The 18,811-nt window shown below is 34.7% G+C and overlaps 1 protein-coding gene across 17 annotated transcripts in view; it reads left to right on the top strand.

The window, feature by feature from the left end:
- The window catches only part of LOC105481485 (mono-ADP ribosylhydrolase 2), a 2,105,812-nt gene that overhangs the window by 408,953 nt on the left and 1,678,048 nt on the right, over window positions 1-18,811 (top strand). Inside the window, exon 1 of one of the 17 annotated variants that reach the window (XM_071080859.1) lies at window positions 12,428-13,075. The exons of 15 other annotated variants lie outside the window; for them this stretch is intronic. In XM_071080859.1, the coding sequence (XP_070936960.1) occupies window positions 12,995-13,075 (81 nt within the window). In that variant the 5' untranslated portion in view covers window positions 12,428-12,994. Of the gene's footprint in view, window positions 1-12,427; window positions 13,076-18,811 lie in introns of those variants that run through there. One more of the 17 variants, XM_071080868.1, reaches the window with a different exon arrangement.

The raw sequence follows: 18,811 nt of genomic DNA on the forward strand, positions 1-18,811 counted from the left end.
CTCCCACATTCCAAACCCATTGGACTCAACTTCCAGATGCAAAGAAAGTTGAACAGTGAACCTGAAATGTATCAATTTGCTGCCTACCTTCCCTTTCTGAGACATTTCTTGCCTTAAAAAAAATTACTTGTTTTTTAAATAACAATTGTCTTGGACTTGAGGAAGCAATTGAAGGAAAATATCTCACAGAAGGACAGAAGCTGCCGCGTCAGGATCTAAAAAGCAGAGCTTCCTAGCTTTTCCTTGATGTCAAAGGCCATAATGATACTGAAGAGAGTTTGGAAGTCTAATTGCTGTTTTCATTCTAATTTTAGTTTTCGGTGATAATAATCCCTTTCATTTATACTATCTACTTATGTACTTACGTGCCAAGGCAATTGAAAGTGACTCTCTGAGGACTGCGAAATGTTCTGGGGTCACATCTAGGTTTGATGAGATGAAATGTCATGATCACTGCCTCCAGGAGGTAGTATTTGCCATCCCTAGCCTATCCTATAAAGTTTATAAAATACTTTTGCTTCTATTTTAAAATCATACCCTCACTGCCACCCTCTATATTTGTCAGGGATTAGTTTTCCACTGTGATGTGAGGAAACTGAGATTGTGACTCCTCTTTACCTCTGCATTTTTTCTCACTAGACCGTGCTGTGATGGTTTTGCCCATTCCTTCTCAGGTTTCAGCTTCTGTCTTGAAATCTAGCATGGAGCTGGATACATAATAGATGACCCATACATTTTTGCAGAATTAAACTTTAATGAATTAAAATTCACTCCTAACCAAATGATACGTGTTTAAAGATAAAAGCTCAAACTTCAAGAATGGAGCTGCTGGTACTTGCCTCATTCTTCCTAAATCCAAGAGATTTTGGTCTCTGTAATGCATGTCACTCCAATAGGTGGAAAGGGTGAACAGGGTCATTTAATGACCCGATACGGTTCTCAGATCATTTTCGTTAGAATGGCCATTGAACTAGGGAGGTGTCTAAAAACCATAAGAGCTGTGAACAGGAGGCCAAAAACAAGCCAATAGCTGATCTGGCACCCAATGGGAATAGGGAGAAAAAGGCTCAGTAGCTAAGCATTCTTGCTTCTTCCCACTGTACTTTTCTGACATTTGGGCTTTCTCTGTTTTGCCCATAGCTCACGTTAACCTTTTAATTTTCTTTGTGTGTGCCCAGCACAAGTTTACTTTCTAGATTCCATTTATTGACGTCACTGGTTTATCTGCACATTTCACAATCTTTTCTAGCTGTTTAATAAAGGTCATGTTTATAGCTTTAGTATTGATGGTTTGCCCAGTAGGCCAGGTGTCAGCTTCTATAATGTCCAATAGAATCCCTTCCCATAAGACAAAGTCCTAAGATGTTACTCAGGAGTATCTGAGTTTTTATAGGTCCAAATAATGACTTTTGGTCTTCAAAATATATCATATGGTAATAATAATAACTTACTACATTCTGATCATTGTTCCCAGCACTTTCTTAATCTTGATACCAACCAAATGAGACAGGCACTTTTATTGTCCTACTTTTATAGATGAGAAAACAGAGGCACGGAAGTCCAGAAGCTGGTGCAGGGTCACCTAGTGATTGCTGGAGTCAGTATGCTATGCTGCTTCCCACGTGTGGTATGTGTAACACTTATGGGTCAGGCCCTGTGGTGGCTAGCGGGCTTTTGCAGTGAGCCAGACAGTTTTTACCTTCTTGAGTTCAAGAGTTCCCTCAGAGAACCCTCCGCCCTCATTCCTACCATTCATGCCTTCATGGAGACAGCTTTTAAATGAAGCATTTGTGTAAAAATTTCACAGACTCAAGTTAACTTGGTATAGTATGGTTTAATTGCTCTACCTAGGTGCATTTCAGACCCCTACAAAAACCAAACTTGCATCCCCAGGAACCTTTGATCTCTTGGGCTAGAGGAAAAAATAACAACAAAAAGTTCCTTTGGGAGGAAGAGAATTAACAAGAGATTAAAGCTTCTTAAAGCAATGAATTGACACCTGTGAATGAAAACCAGATGTTGAAATCTCTGGGGAAAAAAAAGATATGTAAATGTATACAGGGTATATAATTAACTTTAAGAGCATAGATAATAGAAAAATATAGTAAGATTATTAGGAAGAGATGACTTTTGAGTATTCTTGTTTTTAATGTAATTTTTAAAACATATAAGTACATATAATTTAATTATTAATCATGACTATTTAACAGCCAGCTCACAAAATTTCTGAAAACTTAACAGTTGGCTTTTGAGACCCAGTGGGAGCTATCTGACACCTGTTTATTTATATACACAAAGAAGTTCAATTAACATTGGCCCTGAAGACTCATATCACTCCGCTCCACCTGTTCACCTGGGGTTTGGAGGCAGATACACTGGAGCTCTAACTCTCACTCTATATTGTATTAAAACTGCGACATTAGGCAAATTACTGTTTCTGAGTCTCCTTTTATTATCTGTAAATATAATAATAATAATTGTGAACAATTATCTTGTGCCAAAGACAGTTGTAATCCAGTGGATTTTCACAACAGAGAGATACTGTACTTCCTTATTTTATAGCTGTGGAAATAGAGGAGTAGAGAGGGTAGATAGCTTGCCCCACTGATAAATGAAAGAGCTGATATATGAACCAAGGCATTTTGGTCCTAAAACATGCCATTCTGACCATCTCAATATACTGCCTATGTTATCAGTTATGAAGATGAAATGACATAGCATATTTCATATGACTGGCTCAGTGAATTCTCTCCAATTCTCTTTCCCTTCTTCCTATTTAGAAAACAAGATTAGGACCACAAGGTGTTGGGAATGTGTCAGAAAAAGGGAACACTGCAATCTCATGATGGTCTCAATCATGGTGGCACAGAGAACTCCTCTGGGGAGCTTTTCAAAACATAGATGCCTTGGCCACACCCTGTACTAATTACCACAAATCAGAACTCTAGGGGTTTGGGGCATGGGTATTAGTGTTTTTTAAAAGCTTCCCAGGTGATTAAAAGGTGGTTTTCTACTTTTAGAATTCTTGCTAATGGTACTCTCTTACTCCTGTTTGCTATTCTTTTCCTTTTTTCTCATAAACACAGTAAGACATACTACACAGAGAAGAGGTCCACATTAGGGACCACCGTAATCCAAACAGAAAAATTGATTTGGATTTCCTTAACAAGTTACTGCAAAGCTTATAGGTTTGTTAGTGGAAGTTCTACTTTATGGAGGCGGATTCCTGCTGATGTAGAAATATGTAATAACCTCATTCTACAGCGAGCTGCAGTCATCATGTAGTATCTTACAAAGTGTTAGTTTTGTCTATCATTTAATGATTTGTGTGCTTCGTCCCCATATTTAGTTGTATAATTTAAAAATTATTGTGAAATTTGCATATCATAAAATTAATAATTTAAAGTGAACAACTTAGTAGCTAAGTATATATTCACAGTGTTACGCAACCACCGCCTCTATTTCCAAAATATTTTCATCACCTCAAAAGGAAATTGCATACCCATTAAACAGTTACTCCCTATTTTCCCTGGTCACTTCTCTCCTTCCCTTAGCTCCCAGAAACTGCCAAACTGTTTTCTGTTTCTAAGAATTTGCCAATCAGGATATTTCACACAAAAGGGAATTGTGCAGTATATGGCCTTTTGTATTTTGCTTCTTTTAGTTAGCATAACTTTTTCAAAGTTCATTCACATTGTACCATGTGTCAGTAGTTCATTCCTTTTTATGGCTGAACATTCTTTTGTATGTCCGTATTAAAATTTGCCCACTCATTCATCTGCTCCTGGACACTGGTAGTATTTTGTTGAAAACTTTTTTCATTTATAGTCATGAGCAATATTGGTCTGAAGTTTTCATATAGTCTTCTGTCTGGCTTTGGTTCAGAGTAATCCCTTCATAGAATGAGTTAGGAAGTATTTCTTCCATTGCTGTTTCTTGAAAGAGGTTATTAAAGATTGATGTTAATTCATCTAAATGTTAAATTCTTTTAAATGTTTTCACGCCACACGGTTGTGAGCTTTTCTTTGATGGGTGGTTTTTGATTACTGACTTAATCTGTTTACTTGTGAGAGGGCTGTTGAGATTTTCTATTTCTTCTTTAGTCAGTTTTGGCAGTTTTTGTGTTTCTAGGAATTTGTTCATTTTGTCTATGTTGTTCATTTTGTATATGTTATTCAATTTGTTGGTGCACAATTATTTATAGTATTCTCTTATAATCATTTTTATTTCTCTAAGATTGAGAAATAAAGCTTAGAGAATTAAAAGTGGAATAAATAAATGAAATAATGTTCATAAATAACACATATTTGTATTATAAATAATTATATAATATTTATGTAATAATGTTCATGTATAAGAGTGTTTATCGTGTTTCATGTTATAAAACATAATATTCCCACTTTCATTTATGATTCTCGTGTATTTTTTACCCTTTTTGTCTTAGTCTAGCTAAAGGTTTGTTAATTTTGTTGATATTTTCAAAGAACCAATTTCTCGTTTCATTAACTGCTGTTTTTTGAATCTCCATTTCATTTATCTCTGCTATAATCTTTATTATTTCCTTCACTCTGTTAGCTCTGCACTTAGTTTTCTGTTCTTTTTCTAGTTCCTTGAAGTGTAAAGTTAGGTTATTGATTTCAGATCTTTTTTTTTTATAATATATATTTTATAACTATTAATTTCCTTCTGAGCGCTGCTTTTGCTGTATCCCATGAATTTTAGCATGTTGTGATTCCATTTTTTTTTAAGATATTTTCCAATTTCCCTTGTGATTTCTTTGACTTAATGGTTGGTTAATATTGTGTTGTTTAATTTTTATGGATTTGTGAATATTCCAGTTTTTCTTCTGTTATTTTTCTCTGGCTTCATTTATTGTGGTTGAGGAAGATACTTTGGATGACTTCAGTTTTTTAAAATTTATCATGACTTGTTTAGTGGCTTAATATGTAGTGTATCCTGTAGATGTTCCATGTGCACTTGAGAAGAATAAGTATTCTGCTGTTGATGATGGAGTGTCCTGTATGTATCTGTTGGATGTAGTCTGTTTATAGTGTTGTCTAAGGCCTGTATTTCCTTACTAATCTTATGTCTAAATATTCTATTTATTGTTAAAAGTAGTGCATTGATATCTCCCACAATTATTGTAAATTGTTTGCTTTTCCTTGCAATTTGGTAGATTTTTGCTTTATATATTTGGTTCTCTATTATTAGGTGCATATATGTTTATAATTTTTATATCTTTATATATTCACACTTTTATCTATATATAGTGTCCTTTTTGTAACTTGTAACTTTTTTTTCTTTTTTTTGAGACGGAGTCTTGCTCTATCACCAGGCTGGAGGACAGTGTTGCAATCTTGGCTCACTGCAATCTGCGTCCCCTGGGTTCAAGCAATTCCCCTGCCTCAGCCTCCCAAGTAGCTGGGACTACAGGCGCACACCCCCATACCTGGCTAATTTTTTGTATTTTAGTAGAGATGGGGTTTCACCATGTTGGCCAGATTGGTTTCAATCTCCTGACATTGTGATCTGCCCTCCTTGACCTCCCAAAGTGCTGGGATTACAGGCATGAGCCACTGCACTCAGCCAATAATTTTTGACTGAAAGTCTATTTTATCTGATTTTAGTATACCCACCTCAGGTGTCTTTTAGATATGACTTACATGGAATATATTTTCTCATTCTTTCACTTTCAGCCTATTTGTGTCTTTGGATCTAAAGTGAATCTCTTGTAACAGCATATAGTTGTATCAAGTTTTAAAAATATATATGCTTTTTTAATCTCTGACTTTTTGTTGGAGAGTCATTTAATTTACATTTTAAATAATTTCTGATTAGGAAAGGTTTGCTTCTGCCATTTTGCTATTTGTTTTCTGTATGTCTTATAGCCTTTTGTTCCTCATTTGCTTCTCTACTGCCATATTTTGTGTTTAACTTTTTGATGTGTGCTTTTTTGATCCCTTTTCCATTTTCTTTTGTGTATATTTTAAAGACTTTTCTTTGTAGTTTCTATGGGGATAACAATTAAAATCCTAAATTTATAACAACCTAGTTTGGATTAATGCCAACTTAGATTCAATAGGATATCAAAGTTCTGTTTCTATACTGTTCTCTCCTCATGTTACTGTTTTTATAGATTACATCTTTATACATTGTGTATCTGATAACATAGATTATAATTATTGTTTTATGCATCTGTCTTTTAAATACCATAGGAAATAAAAAGAGGAGATACAAACAAAAATACAATAATACTGGCTTTTATATTATCATGCAGTTACTTTTACTAGAGCACTGCATTTCTTCACATGGCTTCAGGTTGCTGCCTAGTATCCTTTTGGTTAATCCTAAAGGACTCTCTTTAGCTTTTCTCACAGTTCAATTTTACTTATGAATAACTCCTTTGCTTTTTGTGTTGGTTTTTCTGGAACTGTCTTAATGTTTCCTGGTTTTTGAAGGACAATTAGTCAAACATAGAATTCGTGGTTGACAGTTCTTTGCAGTACTTTAAAAATGTTATTTAACTTCTTCTATGATTTTGATAATAAATCAGCTATTAATCTCATTGAGGATCCCTTGTATGTTGGATGAATTGCTTCTCCTTGGCTGCTTTCCAGATTCCTTCTTTGCCCTTGGTTTCCAGCCATTTGATTATAATGTGTCTTGGTGTAGATCTCTTTACAGTTGTTCTTCGTGGAGTTTGTTGAGCTTTTTGAATGTGTACATTTATGTATTTTTCAAATTTGGGAAGTGCTCAAACATTATCTTTAAAGATTCTCTCTGCTGTTTCCTTTTCTCTTCTCCATCTGGGGTTCTCATAACATATATGTTGGTGTGCTTGCTTGTGTTCTACAAATCTCTTTGATTCCATTCATTTATCTTTAAACTCATTTATTCTTTCTTCTGCCTGCAATGAAATTCTTCGGTAAGTTTTTCATGTTAGTTATTGTACTTGTATTTCCAGAATATCTGTTTAGTTCATTTTTATAATTTCTCTCTCTTTATTGATATTCTCTACTTGTTTATACATCACGTTGCTGATTTCCTTTAGCTCTTTGATTTTTTAAGGACAGTTGATTTAAAGTCTTTATTCATTAAGTCCAAAGTCTATGCTCCCTCAAATACAGTTTTTGTTAATTTCTTCTTTTGATGGAACATAGTTCGTTGTTTCTTGCACACTTCATAGTTTTTTAGTTTAAAACTGGGCATATAAAATATGATAATGTATTAAATCTAGAAATAAGATTTCTCCTTCTCCTCTGGGTTTACTTTTGTCCCTTGCTATAGCATGTAGCTATTTGTTTAATGACTTTTTGAACTAATTTCTTAATGTAGTATTCTTTTTCATGTGTGTTCTTTGAGTTCTCTGTTCCTTTAGGCTTTGTTCAGCTAGTGTCTTGATAGAGAATAACTTGAATAACAGAAGACAAAAGAGAAGAAACAAAAGAAAAACTAAAAAATTTAAAAATCAAGAAAAACAAAACAAAATACCTCCCCTAATGTTTACAGATTGGATCTTTGCTGACAAACTTCTTCAACACTTTGTTTGCTAGGCTGTTTTGAAGGTCTGTCTTAGCCTTTACTTCCTGTTTGCATTGATCCTAAAGATCATCTAGAGCTGATAGAATAAGTTTTTATTAGTGAGCATGTGCATGGATTTTAAAATTCTTCAGTATACATGAATGCTATACATGTCCTATTTCCCAGGGAAGCTCTCTCTTCAGCTTCTCTGCCCAGGCTTTGGGTACTCTATTATATGCCCCAACTGTAATCTTTTTGTCTTAGGTAGCTGTGGGTTGTTTGTTTACCTTACAGTATTTTCAAGGACACTCTGCTGCATTTCTCCTCTGAATGAGTCCCCAGTTAGAGAAACAAAGTAAGGTGCTTTACATTATTCCCCAAGGGATTTCCCATACAGGTTATAGCAAATGTAGTTCTTTGCGAATAAGATTGTCTTTGCTTCCTCTAAAGCCAAGGACCAGGGTTGCCCACTGGGGAAGCTACCTGCAGTTTTGAAGACTGCTGTCAAGCCAAGGAGAGAATTGGAGCAGGGGCAAATACAAATATCACATACTTTTCTTACTGTTTTTAAGTTTCCTTAATCTTTTATTTTTAATTTTTTGATTTCAGCATTTTTTTGGTTGCTATCACCTATTTTCAAGAGTTTTGTTAAAGTTGATCCTGACACTTTTGCTTGATTTTGGATATTTCTGTGGGAACACAAGCTCTTGGAGCTACCTACTCTGTCATCTTCACTGATGTCACTTGCGGTTTACTTTTGGGGCTTTTGTTATCCACATGGTATAATGTGCACTGTCCGTCGAATACTATTTCCTGTTTACCTTTCTTCCCTTATTTAATTATTTGCATATATTTATTTCAGAGTATAGGTACTCTAGGTCTTCTCTTTACTTCATGAAATCTACCACCTCCATAAGAAAAGATGCATTCAAAGTAGACTTGATAAATACTTCATGTTAAAATATCTTCTTTCACATAGTTTCAGATTTAGTAAAGCAAAAAGATAATTTCAGAAATAATCTTTATGCAAGTTTTAAAAAATTCTGGCTGCTGAAAATAAAATTGAATTATTGGCAAAGGCAGGAATTTTGAATAGAATAAATATAAACTTTTGTGAAGTTAAATTGTTTTGTTGAATATTCTTAATAAGAAACAATTACCATAGAATCTTCAAGACCTTATTATTAGAGATAAATGGAAATTAATCTCAGCTATTTTGAAAATATGATTTTAAACTTTAATATTAGTTAGACTGCTGTTCAATAGTTTATAAACAGAGGAGGTAAGGAATAATTTTGGAGAAAGTATTAATGTATGAGTTATAATTGAATTACCATGTTATATAGTCTCTTTTAATAATTAGAAAGCAGTTAATGGAAGAAAAAAGCATGTTCTCATTAATGAATATAAAAAAACATTTAAGTTAAATAAAAGAAAAAGGTAGCTTTTGGAAACTTCAGTCTGAATTGTCCAAGTAGTTAGACTGAAAGGACTTGAAGGGCAAAATTTTGTTTGGATTTAGGAATACCAAAATTTAGGATAAAAATATTTCTTTTATCCTAACTTCTTTTTTTGTTTTGTTTTGTTTAAGAGAAGAAAAAGTTTACATAGGCTCTTTGTGTACCAGTGAGAGAAAGTATAGCATAACAGGCCATCTAAAGGATGAAATTCCCATAAGGAGTTTTCTGAACCGCTTATATCAACTGGTCAGAACTCAGTTTTAATTAAATTTGCTGGGCTGGAGGTGGTGACAGAACAATAGCCTGTTTTAAGGATAGAGAGGCAGCTTTAACTTTAACTTTGAATTTCCTGGCTCCAATTCATTGGTGTCACTACTTTAGTGTTATTTAAATGCAGGATTTTCCATTTAATTTCCTTTTAAGGGAGATAAAAACCAGTTTCTTTTTCAGAAAACTGCTAAAGAGTCTCGCTGTGCTTTATTAAGTAAACAACTGCATTTTCAGTAGAGAAATGCAATCTAAGTGGTAGCACATTAAAACATGATAGTGTAAATGTGCAGATGAAAATCCTAAAAATTAAATAATTATTATTCATAGCAGTGAATTCAGTTATATATATTTTGAACTCAGTGGGAAATTGTTTATACAACAGACTTAGGATATTAAAATTAAGTATAAAAATTTGATTTATTTTTATAAGACAGACAATACCAAAAGTCTATTTTCTCTTTTATGCCTTGTGCTAATTATAATGTCTGCTCCTATATTTTGTGACTTTGAGCTCGTGCTTGTGATCCCAGCTCTTTGGGAGGCTGAGGTGGGAGGATCACTTGAGGCTAGGAGTTTGAGACCAGCTTAGGCAACACAAAAAGACCCCATCTCTACAAGAAATTTTTAAAAATTAGCAGGATGTGGTGGTGTGTGCCTGTAGTCTCAGGTACTCAGGAGGTTGACATAGAGGATCCCTTGAATGAATCCTGGAGCTCAAAGCTGCAGTGAGTCATGATCATGCTATTGCACTCCACCCTGAGTGACAGAGTGAGACTCCATCTCTAAAAACAAAAAAAAGAAGAAATAATAACTTTGATGATATTTTGTTTGTATCCATTTGAATATCTGCCTTTTTATTCTTACTAATAGAGATTTTAAAATGTAGATTATTTTCTAATAGTTGACCTCAATTTACATATTTGAATAGTGAGCACTTACTGTATTAAAATTATTAGAAATCAAGTGAAGGAATGAAGTAAGTAAATAAAGTGACTTTTAAAATCTACAGGATATTCCTATGTTTATGATATGTTTTAAAGAAGCCATTGCCAGATTGCCTTCCATGAAAGCCTTTTGTGCATAGGTTCTCTCTTCCATGATTGCTCTTTTCTTTCTTCATCTAGTTAAAAGATTCCCATTCTTCAGATTTTAGCTCACGCATCAATTACTTGATTGCCTTTTCTGACCTCCCTTACCACCTTAGCTTCCCCCAACTCCTCTGTATATTCTCATAACATTATCCCTCTCCTCCCCGGCATTCATAATAGTTTACAGTTTGACTTCTTTGTGATTATTTGATTAATGTCCATTTCCTTGACCACGGGGCAAACTCGATGAGGGCAGGGACCTTGCCTGATTTTGCTTATCATCATATTTCTTGAGCCCTGCATAGACTTGGTCCAGAAGCAGATTCCAGTGAGTGCTTGTGTGTTGTATGAACACTGTACTCTGAAGTACCACAACATGCTGTCCCATTTTGTGCTGATAAATGAACTTGAAATAATTTTACTAGAAAATAAAATGTATTACATGTATGCAAAATAAGTCTTAATTAGGAACATTAATACAGATATCCTAAATAAAATATTAGCAAATCATATTTTGTAGTGAGCATATCAAAATAATAATACAGAGATTAATACTAAGAATGTTTCAAGACTGGTAAATGAAATAGTGACTGTAACATGGGAATAAAATATAGTTTGAAGATTTAATAGAAAATGTCCATATAAAGTCTTTTGTGTCTTGTGTCTTTTTAGTGGTATATTTTTGGATAAATATAACCAAAAAAACGGGTATATTTAACCAGTTTTCTTGGTTAAAACTGATCGTATTCTAAATATATTAGAGAAGGGATATGTATTAAATTGTTTCTTTGCTTTTCTGATTCAATTCCTCCCACCATTACCCCCAGCTGTCAGCCTTCCATCTCCCCGTTCCTTTATTTCTTAGTTATGGTAGACTTCTAGACTTCTGATAACACATTCCTATTTTTTTTTTTGGAGAGTTCCACTAGGCATTTCTCCACATGGCTATCTATTTAGGCTTTAAAAAAAGTTTCTATCCTTGGATTTGTTTTTATCTAGTCCATCTCCAGGCGGAAAAAGATGTGATCAAAAGATTTCATTGGTTCTGTTTGCTGTGTCTTCTTTCCTGGTCTTACCTTATTCTACCATGGCTTTATAACTGTGTGTCCCAGTGTGGTTTGTTTTGAAGCTTTCTCCTCCCTGGGGCGTACTGTCAGAATTCATTTATGGTGACCCACACTTAGCTTTTCTTTTGCAAGTCTTCAAATATTTTGCCATTCCAAACACTTCCTTAAACCTACTAAAGACTCTCTATAGTCTCTAAGGGACACATGGGAGAAAAATCACTGGTATACCCTCTTTGACAGATATGTAGGTGAAAGATAAGAAAATAAATCAGCAAGTGGTGGTTGCTCTTTCAGCAGCCCTGTTTCTCAGACTTTCCAAACTACCAAAATGAAAAAAAAAAAAAAAAAAAAGGAAATATTTACTGTCCTTGCTTTTCCATGTGATTATATAATCTCATAAAATTTGGCATATATAATATATATGTTTAATTTCCCTCCTATTTTTAAATATGAGATGAAATATAACACATTTGAATTATGATAACTTCAAGAGGTTTTTTAGACCAAAATAGGTTGTATTATTTACAAAAATAATGGCAAATATTATGAATTGTCTCTAGTATTTTTTTTAACGTGTGTTTTAAAATTGAATTGGTTGGGAGACTATTTGAATGTGCTTTACTTATGTGGAAAATATCATCGTTTACTAGTTTTCTGCAGAGCCCCCACTCTAGCTCCTACACACATAAACACCAAATAATTTGCTTCCATTGAGTTAGCATAAAAATCACCAGGGCTTCAGGATAAATACCCGTAAAGCAATGCCTCAGATTGTGCCTTTTTGTGGAAAAGGTTAATCTAGCCTATTATTGGCATCATTAGAGAATCTTGAAAATAGAAGTTCACAGTTTCTATGTGAAGTGCTGCATTAATTATGCAGTGAGAGTACACCTAAATACAGGAGGTGCTCACATTTAGGAGTAGTAGCCACAGTTACACGGTGTTACACTATCTGTACATTTATATACATGCTCCTTGTTTTGTTTATTATAGGCTTTCCTTAGAGAATAAAGTGTTGCAAATAAATATTGCATGTGTATATAGGCAGTTTTTATTTAGTATGTATTAAATGACTGTGAATTTGTTCCTAGGAATGTTCTGTGTAAAAAGAGATCATTTTATCATCTTATTACTTTATCTCTAATGTTAAAATGGTAATCTTTGGATGAAATTATTTACTTGTGATTGTGTAGACCCTGAAAACAGGGTATGTTACCTCTATAAATTGTTGAAAGGAATATTGTATTACCGAATGTTCAACACTAATTATACTTTTATCTCCCACTTCTTAGGCGCTTAATGTATTGATTTATTTGCACTTCTTATAGCTTCTAACAAGGTACTATTCTAAAAAGTTCTTACAAATCAAAAAATTTAACTAGTTTCTTAATACACAAAAAGCCTGAGTACAAATGACCCGTTGACCTTAATTCCCAGGAAACTGTCACATTACTTCTTTACCCCTTTGTCTAGCTTAACAATGTGACCCAAAATACTGCGGAGCTTTAAAGTTTCTCAGCATTGTAAGGTCAAGCTTTGGTCACCATAGTTACAGTTTAGATCTGCAGGTCAGAGGTCAAATAGATTAATGATGTCAGACACATCTTTAAGTGGTTCTAACACCATTTCACCATGCGGTAAACAGCTGAGCATATTCGATATGGCAAAGGTATTCTTCAGTCTTGCTAATAAGAATATCTTTGGAGATGTCTGATAGAAAGATTTTTTTTTTATAAGAACTTGCAATATTGGGCTGTGGTATCAGCAATAATAGTTGGGTATTAGATTTATAATATCAGATGTGTATTGAAAAGTATATTAAATAGTTCAGATTTACACTTTTCTTCATGTCTGTGTTTTGTTTGTCTACCTGTCATAATCAAATGGATCATCCACCCATTTATAAATAGATATCCTCACTCCCCTATTAATTTATGGCTAATCATGACAGTGGATAGAAAAAAAGAAGCTTTTTGATTAGGAGTTTTTGCTTTCTGTGTATATGAATGACACATCTCTTTTCTCCCAATTTGGGTGGTATGCACTTACAACAGAATTATTTAGAAAAGTGTGTTTGGGAAATCTTTCTCACATTAGAGAGCAGGTAATTATCCATTTGTATTTTATATCCAAATACCTCTTTTTATAGCCTAGGACTCTATATACAGATCATGGGTTGTATATTCAATTTTTTTTGTCCTAAAAGGAAATTGTTCCCTCCCTTTTGAATCAGAATGGAAGGAGAAAAAAAGAAACTATTTTACAGTGAACATTACTTCTAGAAAAAGTGCAAATGTTATTTTTTACAAATAAAAAATACCCTATAGACAAATTTTAATCAAAAATCACAGAAATACAAATAAAACAAAAATATTAAGTGAGGTGAAATTGCAATTACTATTTAAATATATTTAAGTGAAAAAAATCAGAATTTTACTATAGAATGTATATGTTTAAAGCTCTGCCAGTATGGAATTTTGCAGCCAGTAGACAGAAATATGTTTAAGAAGTAGGCTTAGGTTAAGTTAAACATTAAAGGATACCCTGTTTCTGAAGGTTTTGTTTCCCATGTGTATTTTGTGCAGCTGTAAGATTTTAAGCTTGCTGGAGCATTTGCTCTTGATCACGTACTATAAAGGTAGACAAAGGGGAGAACGAAGAGGTTTGGCAGCTGGGAGGCGTTATTATGGAATTTAATAGCAAAGAAGAGGGGGGTTGGGGCTTTTCTAGGTGAAACAGAGATTGGCAGTTGGGAGGAGGAAATAAGTCTTGGAGTCTGAGAAGAGCTGGTAGTTCAGTTGCCTGTGAGTTTCAAATGACAAGCTAGCTTTCATGTGAATGAATGGATTGTCTCTGGTTTTGAGTTCAATTCAATGGAAATCACTGCCGTGTAGATATCGTGGAAACCAACTACTCAGCAAAGACATTAATTGCTGACCTGTTTGGCAGCACTTAGGGACATTGGTTCAACAAACTGATGGAGTATTCTGTTTGGTCATTATGCCAGGAGAATGGCAAATCAATATTTAACTACCTTTTGAAGAAGCTACACCATTGAAATGCTGATTTTGAAACTGTTTGTTTACACATGGGAGTGTCCTGAAATGCAAGAAAAATGATTTTATTCTAAATGTAGAAAAATTTTGTGATCAAATAAAATATCAGTTTGAGTTCTGACTTTCAGAATCTGAAATATTATTGTTTCTGTAAAAATTGCCCTATGCCTTGCTTTTAGAGTTCTTGCCCCCAATGCATTATTAAGGTGGGTAAACCAACCAATACTTAATATGTAAATATTTATTTATCAAAAATATGTGAAATTGGAGATATTACATTTTATTTACTCTTCTTCCTTAACGTCTGCTTTTCTTGTCTACTTCCTATGCCTTTTTATTTAAATTTTTTCAATGTATACCTTTACACTTTTGCTAGTGTCATGACCAGAATTGTACATATAGTGCTACTGTAGTACATTAGTAACAGTTTCCAATCCTTGGTGCACATGAAAATCATGCAGAGAACATTAAAATCACCTGAGCATAATGCCCAGACCCACCCAAGACCAGTTGAAATAATATAGTGAAAAGAATGCACCCTGTGGGGCTGGGTGTGATAGCTTATGCCTATAATCCCAGCACTTTGGGAAGCCGAGAGGGGAGGATCATTGAGCCCTGGAGTTCAAGACCAACCTGGGCAACATAGTGAGACTCTGTCTCTACAAAAAATTTTAAAAACGTTAGCCAGGCATGGTGGCATGCGCCTATAGTCCCAGCTTCTTGGAGGGCTGAGGTGGGAGGATCGCTTGAGCCTGGGAGATTGAGGCTGCAATGAGCTATGACTGTGCCTCTGCACTCCAGCCTGGGTGACAGAATGAGACCCTGTCTCAAATAATAATAATAATAATAATAATAGTAATAATAATAATGTACCGTTTGACTCTTTGCACCATACTTCCCTTTGGCTCTGGTTCTCTCACATAATAGCCATGTGATATTGGGAAAGTTACCTAACCTTCCTGAATCTGTTTTCTTATCTACAAAAGGCAATACTATTAATACTCAGTTTGAAAGGTTTCTTGTGAGGATTTTATAAAATATTGGCATAACTTCCAGCCTAATCCCTGGCACATAGGAGACATTCAGTAAACAATAATAAATATCACTCTCTCCAATTAGCTTGCTGTGGGACCTTAAGCAAGTCACTCCTAGCCTTTTCAGGCCCCATTTCTTTACCTATATAATGCAGCTGTAATACTTGCCAATCTCAAAGAGTACTTGTGAGCATCAAATTACAGATGTGTGTTGAAGGGCTTTGAAGAATAGAGAGCAATATAGTAAGTAGCTTGTACTCTTATTGCTAAGGCTCCTAGTTCTAAGGCTCAGGGAAAACACCATCAAAATTTGAAACTGTTTGTGGGCATTCAATACTTCATTTATCATTTTCTCAGAAAGTTTCCTGGGATGCTCTAATGAGTTGCAGACCACACCATCACTCCTGTGTTACTGAATACTTAGAGTGACAATATCCATGAAGATTTTTCACCACCTTGTCCTGTCATTGTTTGGAATTTGTCTCATTGCTATCTATCACATAGAATTAATGCGGACTTGAGGATTTTCCTTAGCTTTTTGCAACCATGTGCATCCCTCTTGGCTACAAATACCACTTCTGTAGAAGAGATAAATCGCCTTGAGGCTGCTCCCTGCCTCCTTTCTGAGCTGATCTTGGTGTTTCTTCACCTGCAGATCTTTTTAGAAGTCCAAGGAGAGAGTCAGATGCCAACTAAGTTGGATTTGGCTAGAATTGTTCACCTATTAGCATTTTGCTTTACTGAATTCACATTTGTATAGCCCTTAGCGTGTTCTCTTATACTTACAGACATTTTTTTTCGCAATGAGTATAACATTATGTTGTTAATGCACTTTTCCATGGATCTGTGTCACATAAAGTACCATATCAGATATTGCTAGAGCTTAGTAGTTACCTTCGAGTCTGTAAACCAGCAACTTGGTGATTGACCAAAAGTTGGGGCACCAAGTAATAGAATTTCTTTGTTTTCCAGTGGTATTGGATATCAGTCCATGATGTGCATTCATAAGAGTGCAGTCTGTACCTGCAGTGAAATAATTTTGCATGCATTTTATATTTTACATAGCATATGTAGTAGTGGTTCTGAAACTTAGCATGCATCAGAATTACCTGGAGAGCTTATTGAAAGACAGATTGCTAGACCTTACCTCCAGAGTTTCTGATTTACTAGTTTTAGCATGGGACCTGAGAATTTGCGTTTCTAACAAGTTTCCAAGCCCTGCAGCTGTTGCTCTGGGGACAATAACATGGTCCCATTAATATGGTGAGTGCTAAGGTGCACTACACAGATTCCCTTTTAAGAGTAGGGCACTCATTTCCTAACTGCAAGGGGTACTGGCTGTCATGGTTTCCAGGACCTCTGGGAGTTGCCCTCAGTTGATGAGCGCTGCCTCACTTAAAACTCCATTTCTGTCCCTAGTTGTAGCTCACATAAAATGACAGGTTAATGCAGGGAGTACAAAGGCCCATCCTTCTTGCTTCAGTCCAGGATAATTGAGGGGCCATCGCAGCTCAGAGGCCTCTGCTGCAATTGCATCACAGCTCAGCTTTTCTCTACTTAATCTCTCTTCCCTTACTCCCAAGAGCACTCTCTGATTAACCTGTGTCTCAAAGTCTTTTCCAGAGAATTTGGCCTGCAGCAGTAGATAATAAAATAGAATTGTATTTGTTAAGTACATATCTGACAGTAATTAAATATCACAACTCCTTCTTGTGTAGAAGCATGAAGAAATTTGTGGTGGTTTATTTGGTAATCCATGAGGCCGGAGCCCTTAACTACTTTTTCTCCTATGCTTCAGTATGTCAGTCCTCCTCTTTTTAGATATATATTGTCTTCCTTCCAGTTCATCAGCATTCTTGTTGCAGAAGCTTTCCCACAACTGCCATTTTTAGACTACACATTTGCTCCATTTCATTTAAAACAAATATTTTTCAAGACAAATTCCATGCCTCTCATGAAGCAGGTTGTTGTTCTTCAGTGGGTTAGAAGTGGGATGATTCCTCCAACTCTACCCTAAAATCTCATATGCTTTTCTCCAAACACTTTCCCCAATAATAATAATGACTGGCATTAGTGCTTCATATGTGCCAGGCACTTGACTAAGTACTTTAGAGATATTAACTCTTTGAATCTTCATAACAACCTTATGAAGAAGATACTGTTGTTATTATTTTGGAAAAGAAAAAAAAAGAACATGATAGGTTAAATAACTTAACTTAGAGTCATGTAATTAGGAAGAGGTGGAGCCACATTTTAAATGCAGGAAGATTGACTCCAGAATCTATGCTTTTCATCTGTATGATGTACTACAAATTTTCCCATCTGTGTTATCAGTTGGCAGTTACGACTTCTTCATCGACATAATTTTTAATAGCTTTATTGAGATGTAATTTACATGTAATACAGTGCACCCATTTAAAGTATACAATTCAATGCAATTTTGTTCATTACATAATTAAGTTTTTAATTGTAAGAAATATATAAATAAAATGAGCTATTTTAACCATTTTTAAGTATGCAACTCAGTGACAATAAATACTTTCACGATGTTGTGTAACCATCACTAATACCTATTCAAACCTATTTTATTAGCACAAATAGAAACTCTGTAATGAGTAAACAATAATTCCCTATTTCTACCTTACCCTCAGCCCGTGTTAATCTCTCACCTACTTTCTGTGTCTATGAATTTGCCTGTTCTATACCTAGAACTCATCATGATCCTACTCATTCAAGCAGGATCATACAGTATTCATTCTTTTGTGCCTGGCTCATTTTGCTTAGCATAATGCTTTTAAAGTTTATCAATGTTGTACCATGTATCAAAATTTCACCCCTTTTTAAGACTGAATAATATTCTATTATATTTATATGCCATATTTTATTTATTCATCTGTTGATAGACACTTGGATTGTTTTTACCTTTTGGCTGTGATGAATAATGTGGCAACACACATTGTTGTACAAGTATCTACTTTCAATTCCTTTGGATCTATACCTGGAAGTGGAATTGCTGGGTGATATGGTAGTTCTATGTTTAGTTTTTAAGGAACTGCTTTAAAAACCATTACGTTTTCTATAGTGGCTGCACCATTTACATTCCCACCGGCAATGTATGAGGGCTCAAATTTTTCCATGTCTTCTCCAGCACTTTTCTTCTGTTTTTGGCTTTCGCCATGCTAGTAGGTGTGAAGTGATATCCCATTGTGGTTTTGATTGGTATTTCCCGAATGATTAATGATATTGAGCATCATTTCATGTGCTTATTTGCTGTTTGTCTGTCTTCTTTGGAGAAAAGTCTATTCAAGCCTTTTG

Source organism: Macaca nemestrina, chromosome 15 (assembly GCF_043159975.1).
Source record: "Macaca nemestrina isolate mMacNem1 chromosome 15, mMacNem.hap1, whole genome shotgun sequence".
Classification (NCBI taxonomy): domain Eukaryota; kingdom Metazoa; phylum Chordata; class Mammalia; order Primates; family Cercopithecidae; genus Macaca; species Macaca nemestrina.